Source organism: Anastrepha ludens, chromosome 4 (genome assembly GCF_028408465.1).
Source record: "Anastrepha ludens isolate Willacy chromosome 4, idAnaLude1.1, whole genome shotgun sequence".
In the NCBI taxonomy this organism is placed as follows: domain Eukaryota; kingdom Metazoa; phylum Arthropoda; class Insecta; order Diptera; family Tephritidae; genus Anastrepha; species Anastrepha ludens.
Window position 1 is genome coordinate 67362742 of NC_071500.1, and position 9378 is coordinate 67372119.

The 9378-nt window shown below is 37.7% G+C and overlaps 1 protein-coding gene and 1 long non-coding RNA gene across 2 annotated transcripts; one reads left to right on the forward strand and one right to left on the reverse strand.

Moving 5' to 3' along the window:
- Window positions 1-1122: 1122 nt before the first annotated feature.
- On the forward strand, window positions 1123-4613 carry LOC128859657 (GPI mannosyltransferase 3). The gene is made up of 8 exons (XM_054096647.1): window positions 1123-1369; window positions 1818-1967; window positions 2063-2180; window positions 2246-2595; window positions 2660-2788; window positions 2857-3111; window positions 3190-3387; window positions 3450-4613. The coding sequence occupies exons 2-8, from the start codon at window positions 1840-1842 to the stop codon at window positions 3982-3984; spliced, it is 1713 nt and encodes a 570-aa protein (XP_053952622.1). The 5' UTR covers window positions 1123-1369; window positions 1818-1839; the 3' UTR covers window positions 3985-4613.
- Window positions 4218-6977, reverse strand: LOC128859658 (uncharacterized). The gene is made up of 2 exons (XR_008454177.1): window positions 6584-6977; window positions 4218-6536 (listed from the first exon to the last, which is right to left on the reverse strand). It is a non-coding gene; the product is annotated as an uncharacterized LOC128859658 (long non-coding RNA).
- Between the last annotated feature and the right edge of the window lie 2401 nt (window positions 6978-9378).

The window sequence follows — 9378 nt, forward strand, 5'->3', positions numbered from 1 at the left end:
TACAGTTGCCATCGACAGTATAAGATAGTGCACTGCTAGCCTTATAAGTCATTTGAAGGAAATTGTGCTTCATATTTAACACATATTTACTCTTTACCATCTAACGTACAGATAACGTACTGTATTTCACACTTATGATCGATATTTAGTAGGAGAGCAACAGTTTAATGCCATCGATTTGGGTGCAGTTGTTGAAGAAAACAAAAAAAGTTTGCTTTCCGAACTAAAATTAGCCTACAACATAATTACAAATGTCGTGTCGAATGGTTAACGTGATATGTTCTTCCTTGAAACGCCTGACGGTATTGGAATAACATTACTTATCAATTTGATAATATATTAACTGAAATTTGGTCTGAAAATGGATGGCTCTTGTTTCATCTTCTAAAAATTTGTAAAGTAATTGCGTTGAACGTATATACCATAGCTCATAAACAAGAATGATAAAATGAAACGCCTTCCCATTTGTCGTGACGTCAGTACAGAAAAAAGCAAACGAAAAGAAGAGGAAGAATAGTTGATAGCAACTGAAAATAAAGAAAAAATCTACATTTGGGAGAATCATTATCTTTATTGTAACAGTTTGCGGATGATGTTTAGATCCCTGTTTTCAGCGGATTTGACAGAATCAACGGATTTGCTGACGTAATAGTATAATATTTGTACTCATTTTATTGTTAATTGTTTTTCATTATTACTCACGAGCTTTTTATAATTTATAGTTCTATAATTTTTTGAAACCTCAGTAAACGTCGTTTACGGATTTCCTGCAAGTATTTATTATTAGCACCCAATTGGGCAATTAATTTAGCTATTCCTTTTCCTTGTATTTTCTTCATATCGTAAATAATTAATCAAACCAAAAACACCGAAATATTTCACCAACATAGTTTCATTATTAATTTTCGTAGATAATTTTGTGGATTTACTGGTAATTAGTGCAAATGTGAACGTACTTTTAAATGCCTTAATTCAGATGTGAGTATGAAAACGCAACCTTACTTTCCAAAGCATACTATGAGCAATTTACGATAGCGTTGCGTCTCTTTTGTCATACGTAGTAAGAAATAGTTCATTGCTTACGATACGGATATCGGCGCTTTTCGCGATGACGTTACAGCGTGCTTAGCAACCATTTCCAGTGATTTTATTTTGGTGCCGAGTTCGTGATAGTTTTTGTTATGTTATTTTTAGTCATTCTATAATCAGCGAATTAACAGAGCAAAATAAAGATATTTTAGCAAGTCAATGTGATCACATTTATTCAATCATAATAGACAAAAGTGTGCCAAAGCAGCAAATATATGCGTATAGTAGTCTATCGCCAGAACCTGTTTCATTACATTTAAGAAAATAAACTATAAAACAGGTAAAGTTTCCACCAGTTGACGCATCATATTTTAAGGTTAGGTTAATTTGCGCGAAATTATTTTTATGAAAGAAAAATTTGCAAAATTTATGCATGACTGCACCGTTTTATGAAAGCATAGCTTAATTTATATAAAAACCCCACATAAAATATGAATTGTTTTTATTAAAATCAATAGCATGCAAAGTAAGAGGAAAAACTTCGGGTCGTGGTAGTCTCCCACAGAGAACAATTTCTTTTAATTTTCTTGCAATGTGTGGGATCAGTGGTATAATTTTTCTATTATTTGTTTATTTCTCAAACTGTATTTTAGCTTATAACGTAATTTTATACATACATTCTTTAATGAATTTTTTTAACATATCATTTCTCTTGAAAAGTAGATTAGATATTCACACCAGTCGGTGTAAATTGACTTACATTAAACAAGTTACATCTTTTTATTTAGCTGCTTAAGTATTAGGACTAGGATGAATTTGCTGCTGGTATTTTTGATAATATTGGCAGTGCGACTTGCGTCGGTGTTTATAGTACAAACATACTATGTGCCGGACGAATACTGGCAGAGCTTGGAGGTAGCTCATAAATTGACTTTCGGGTAAGTTACTTTTGTATGCCTATATACTAAAATACTTATACAATGTATTTGTGCATAAAAACAATTTTTTACTAGTATGCATTTGTCTTTTACAGTTATGGCTACTTGACATGGGAATGGGTCCAAGGAATTCGGAGTTATCTCTATCCATTACTAATTGCGGGAATATACAAAGCATTAGCATTACTTAACTTAGATACAGCACAATTGTTGGTAAGTTTGATATTTTTATATATGTACATGTGTATATAAAATTTGATACTCATTTTATTTTGTAGGTAATCTCTCCTCGCATTTTACAAGCAATGTTGTCGGCATATTCAGACTATAGATTTTTTGTGTGGTCCGGCAAAAAGAAATGGGCCCTTTTTTTAATCCTAGTGCCGTGGTTCTGGTTCTACACCGGTTCGCGAACTTTATCTAACACGCTCGAAACATCGTTGACTACCATCGCTTTGAGTTATTTTCCTTGGAGTGGGGAAACTACAACATATTTGTGGTTTGCTGCAGTCTGTTGCTTCTTGAGACCAACCGCGTCCGTTATTTGGATACCGCTATGCATTTATCATTTGCGTAAAAGTCGTTTGTCAACAATAGATCTCATTTTTAAACATTTTTTGGTTATTGGGTAATTTAAATTTTAAAATCAATCAAAATGTCGTTTTGATTATATTGCTTTACATATTCAACAGCTTGCTGGTGGCAGGAGTTTGTGTGTGTATCGATACGTACTGGCACGGCAGCTTGATCTTTACTCCATACGAGTTCTTCAAATACAATATTCTTCATAACATTGGAAGTATCTATGGTTCCCATCCGTGGTAAGTGATGAGTTAATTAGGTACTATCTATATACGAGTAATTGCAATTTTATATTGTATTATTTTAGGTATTGGTACTTTACCGTTGGCTTACCAACTGTATTGGGCATCAACACTTTACCATTCATTTTCGGAGTCATGGATACTGTTCGCCATAAAAAAAATTATCCTGTACGCAAGCAATTGCTTATTACCATTTTGCTCTCACTAATTGTACTAAGCACTGTTGAACACAAGGAATTTCGCTTTGTCGCATCTTTATTGCCTCTATGTCTCTATATAACTGCCGATACACTTACACGTTGGAGTTATAACGCTTCCAGGTAGATGAATTCTATTTTTTAATAATTATAAAATAATAATTAATATTACTTCTTTCATTATTTATTTCTCTTTATTAGGAGTGTGCTTTGGTTTAGCGCATTGGTAATAGTTTTTGGCAATGCTTTGCCCGCGTGGTACTTAAGTACTGTTCACCAAAAAGGGCCATTGGACGTAATGACACCTATTCAAAAGATTGCAAGGGATTTCCGTGATGAAAATGAGCACCGGGCCAGTATACTCTTCCTAATGCCATGTCATTCTACGCCGTATTATAGGTGTGTTCTTAATTAATCTTGAGAAAAATTGCATTGTTATACCGTCAATATTTTGTTTGCAGCCACGTTCATGAAAACATTACAATGCGTTTCCTAACGTGCGAGCCTAATTTACAAAACAAACCAAATTACGTCGATGAGGCCGACCAATTTTACCAATCGCCGGTGCATTGGTTACGCTCCCATATTCCCTCATATCCGCGTACTGCAATGCCGTCCCATATTGTACTCTATCAGCCATTAGCTCCAATAATAAGTGAGTTTCTAATGAGCTACAAAATTTTGCATCGAATTTCCAACGCAGAGGTAAACGAAAATGTCGCTCCTCAAATGTTGATGAACGAATGGTCGAGATTACTGAAGGAAAAGGAGGTAGACGTTAAATCTCTTTTGCAGCATGTGCGTAACAGAGTCGGTAAAAATATATTAGTATACCAACGTCTTCGGGCAGGAGAAGAAAATACTTTCAACAGAGATGAGTACAAAACATCAGAACAAACGTCTTCGCAAGGATCAAAAGTAGTGGAAGATATTCCGTACAACGACGGCGCTAACACCGCTGAAGACACAGAAAACCACCACAATATGTTCAATTGAAGAATAGACAAAATGCGAACTTGCATTTGAATTCAAGAAAGCACACATCAATCACGTTTAATTTTATGGTTAGGAAAGTTTACATAAACTGCCTAACCCTTCAGAGATGCTTAGCTTTTATTATATATATAGTATATATATATATGTAGCGCTGCAATATAAAAGCAAAATGAAAAACTGATATTATTTTTGTTTTTGAAAAAAAAAAAAAAAAAAAAAAAAAAAAAAAAAAAAAAAAAAAAAAAAAAAAAACGTATCTAAATAGTGCAAGAGACATTTTTGCTCCTGTGCTTACGTACATATGTATATCTGTAAGATCCCTGTGTTTATTTATTTCAGTATGTAATTTGTCAGTGTTTACTTAGACATACTTCTACAATATCTTGTCAATAAAAAATAGAACAGTAAGTTTTTATCCTATTAAATTGAAACCACACCACCGTACATATACTGATATATATATTCCCATGACTACCCAGGTATCTGATTGCAGGATATATTTTCTTGTTACAAATTTAGATTAAAGTAGGTATTTTCGTAAAACTGGAAAATTAGGCTATGAAGTTATTGAGATCTTAAGAATTAAAATGTTTAAAATAAAGTTTTTACCTAAGATTCATACAATTTTATTACACATGTTGATTATTGATTAGGTCTTTAATCACTGGACCACACAGAATAGCATGCATCATGAGCACCGGAAGTAGGAGAGCTTCAATTGTGTTCTCTACTGGGAAGGGAGAGATATTGGGCAATAAGTTTCCTCTTGGCCGGAGTGTTTCAGTAATGGGGCAACTATTCTTGCTTTCCACTTTTCAGATATGGGAAGGTGACCACAGAGATTGAATATCTTAGAGATGTTGGCTACTCATATTGGACCAATATTTTTCAAGATCAGCATTTTTATTCTCTTACAGACAATGGCCTTGTAAGCTTGAGCTTTTATGATGACCACCTCATCTCATCGCTAGAGAAAGCAAACGGTACACTGTTAAGCAGATTGTGCCAATATTTGGGGAAATGACGTTGCCTCTGTCGACCGAAGGATGCAGGAATTGCCTGCTAAAATAGCTCTCGCATTGCTTCAGGTCCGACGAAATACGAGCCACCACCCTTCGTCCGGTTCGATGGAGACCTTACGGTGTGGACCAGAGGTGCAGCTGCGGGAATTCAAATGGTTTACTCAATTAGTCCACTTGTGTTGATTTACCAGTTGTCGGATATCTCAAAAGAGATATTTAATTTGAGTGATCGGCCTCGCTCGTTGTTGTTGTAGCAGTAACTTTGCCTTGTCAATATAGTGTAATCATCGGTCGTCTTCGTCTAGCTCATGCCGGTCATATGTTTAGTATGTCGGGGTCGATTCTGGATAAGTAGGAGATCAACCTGCTACAGTATGCAGAACGTAGTTGTACCAAGGTTACGCAGAACTCTCGGGGAAGTTGGAGCTCTTCGTCTGCAATGGGTGGTGGTTGGACTCCGATGAAGCCATTCGAAGGTCGGGAGCGTAAGAAGGTGGTAAAAGTCTCCCGAATAATGTCGTTGATTGCCTGTCTGTACACTGTCCACCCAGTAGTTGTCGGTCTGTTTTGTCCTGGATCTCGTCCGCGTAATTAAGGAGGCACCTCCTGTCATGCTCTGGGAGGTGGCTCAGGCTCAAGCTGGTGTCTGCATAGGTGAGACCTGTGGTAACACCCTAGCAGGAACTGCTTGCTGAGCAGTTTATTATGCTTCTTCACAGGTAGCATATGGGCCTCGTCATGAAGATGTTGTATTGGGGACACCAGAAGACATCCTGACTAGCCCTGTCTAGTCTCGCTCGTTTACTTAAACGGTTGCCTATACGGGGAAATGAGATCGAATGTGATCACGGAAAAACGGCTAAAGTGTCCTCAGTTAAGTTCCGCGTTAATTTGAATAGTTCTAACAATTGTTAGGCGAGGCAAGCTGCAACAGTATCCCACTATCCTAGTGGGGGCGTTGTCGAATCGTCTCTCTACTCGGCCGAGAATTTTTCCTACGATAATTTGACCGGCTTGAATGCCAAGGATGCGCATTCGAGTCACCAACTACTAATCGGCTTTCAACTCTGATAAGGGCACCAATCTCAAGGTGATATCCTGTCGAACAGCAGAAGGTAGAGGGTTTCTAAACGCTGACTATTTCGAGCTCGACATCGCCTGACCTTATAGCAGGCTTAACATTCTAATGTGTTGCCCCTATGGTCGATGTCTTCATCTATAAGACGATATTGCTCAGCATGCTGAATTGAAATTTCCAGGTCATAATATTTTCTGCTGGTTCATAAAATCGGCTATCTCGGTAATTTTGCTAGAGAGTTTGTTGCAGTTAAGTTGTAACAGCTTAAAATTCATCGGTCTGCGTGGACCATGCTATGCATTTCGCTGTTTCTGTAGTGGCCTGATGATGGGAGATGGCCGCGCTAAGCGGGGCGATGGCGGCTGCAGAGTTCTACAGCAGAGGGCAACATAGTTATTTGACCAGTTTCTAACCGTGCGCAGGGCAAATAAACTCCGTAGTGGCACCAGCCTCTGGAAGAATTAAAGTTATTAATAAAAAATTAATAAACCGGTTTTACCTTTGTTTGTCTGTGGTATAGTGGGCCCTTTTTGGTTGTCAGATATTCCAGCCATCTGATCGGTACTGCTATAAAATACATTATCTATTGCCCTCGAGAAAAACAAATACTTTTAAATAAGTGCATTAATGCGTGCGTCTGAATTCTGAAATATAAAAATTCTCAATTCGGAATGGACTGCACTTCAACCTTTTCTTTTTCCCTCTTTCATTGCGCGCGAAACTATTTATGTCTATATTTTCCTAAATTTTTTGCAAAATGCAACTTTTTACTACTCAAAGCATTTCTAACACTTTTATTATACATTTCATTAATGTAGTACTTTCCTTTTTGTTGTTTAAATTGTGTTTTGTAATTTTTCTGTTTCATTACAGAAATGAAAGCCGGCATGACACCTTTTTACTTCTTGACAAATAATTAGCGCATGCATATATTTTACACATGTTAACAGGAAATGCCCCTACTACTATGTTCAACAACATTTGAAGAAGTCTCGCTTTTACATTCATAAGCAATTAGCAATTGCATATATGTAAGTTAGCGCATTGCACACTTGCAAAGCTAAAACAGAGATTTGATGATTCCCTTGAATCACTCCCACGCTACTGGCTGTTCGTAATTAGATCGCACAGCTTACTCCTACGCCTGCCCGTCTTTTGGATTTTGCAAATAAACAAATCTTACAGCGGTCAAGCTGATCATCAATTTACGTACGTGACTTTTGGCAGCTTGAGGAATGCAGCTGAGAATGCATTCGTACCAACATACAAACAAAGCTGCCGGCGCAACTACACCAACACAAACTCAATAGCTACACCGCAAGTAGGGATTTAGGGTAGATTGTAAGAATATAGTTTTTAGTTGAGATTGGAGTTTAATAAAGAACGGTCGAAAGTTGAGATTGGAGTTTAATAAAGAACGGTCGAAAGTTGAGATTGGAGTTTAATAAAGAACGGCAAAAATTAGAAAAGTGGCGCCCAACTAGCAGGACAACTGAACCCAACTAGCAGAATAACTGAACCCAACTAGCAGGACAACTGAACCCAACTGGCAGAATAACCGAGCCCAACTAGCAGGACAACTGAACCCAACTGGCAGAACAACTGAATCTAACAACGAAGGATACAATCAACTATTTGTGGAAACGAAGGAAACCTGCACGGCAGAAATGATTGCAATACGTGAAATAATAATACTGTAAGTAATTGTTCGGTTTTGATCCAGTGCAATTAAAGAAAAGTTATATAAAGTTTTTGTAAAGCGAAATACCTTCGGCTCTTTCTTACCTTTTTTTAAAAAAAAAAAAAGCAAAACAAAATTAACATGAGTGTAACTAGGGAACAGGTAATAGAAATTTTAAGACAACAAAATGAGCAAAATAAAAAAGAATTAAAAGCCCAGTTGGATGAAGTGATGCAAACTCTTCGGCGCTTAGAGCCGCCATCCGCGGAGAGTTACATTCCCGTGGAAATAAATCCAACTGTGGTCGGGGGCAACACAAATATGGATTTAATAAAATCTATACAAGAATTTAAGGGGGATACTGCTTCTTATCCGGCCTGGCGTTCCGCAGCAGAATTCGCCATTGGCTACTACAAAGAGGGTTCAGAGCAATATTATGTTGCCATGGGGATATTTAGAAACAAGATAGTAGGCCCCGCAAATGCAACGCTCGCTTCCTTCTCAACTGTTTTAAATTTTAAAGCTATAATAGCTAGATTGGACAAAGCATACGCGGACAAAAGACCGCTACATGTTTTGGAAACAGAGCTCAGCGTTCTGAGGCAGGGAAGTTTGTCAATCTGCCAATATTATGATACGGTAGACAAGCAATTAACACTCATAACAAATAAAAATATAATGACTCATTCAAACAATACGCAGCTTGCCGCCGCGCTCAATGATAGAGCTAGAGAAAACGCATTAAGAGTTTTTATTTCTGGCCTAAAGCGGCCGTTATGCGACATTCTATTTTCTGCCAATCCTAAAGATTTGCCTTCTGCACTGGCTACTGCCCAGGAGTTAGCGAACAACCGCATGCGTTATGATTTCGCCAGAACATTTGCGGTTAACAACGTAGCAACTACCACTAGCCCAAAATACCACAATAACTATCCTGGCAATCCCCAAATGCTCAAAGACACCCCTACTCCAATGGATGTAGACCGCGGATCCTCCGCATTCCGACGTACAAAACAGTCCAACCAGAGTTATAGAAAGGGAAATGCCGTGGGAGGGCACCCCAAAAGGGATGCTAATCAATACGTGAATAAACGGGAGCACAGAAGGGGAGATTCAGTAAATTCACGGAAGCCGAAAGTGCAACGGACCAACCATTTGGAGACAACCCCAGAGGTGGATCCACAAAAGAAAATTACTGTGGACCGTGACAGTGATTCGGATGTCGAGATCGCTTCCAATTTCGCGATGGAAGACGAGGTTAATTTTTTAGTATAAGGTCGCTCCTACCTTACATTACCAAGAAGGCGTCGGAGGGGCAGGAGCTTAGGTTACTGATTGATACAGGAACTTCAAAAAACTATATCAAAAATTTGAGCTTCCTAAAGGGAATTATCCCTGTGGAGAGACAGTTTACGGTCAAAACTATAAACGGATGTAATCTCATAGAAAAAAAATGTAAGGTTTTCGTTTTGGGGAAAGTCTCAACTTTCTTCATTCTTCCTAATATAAAGGGCTTCGATGGTATAGTGGGATACGATTTCCTTAAGGAGATAGAATCTAAAATTGATACGACATCCGGATACTTATATTACGAGGGTGGTAAGGAAAAATTA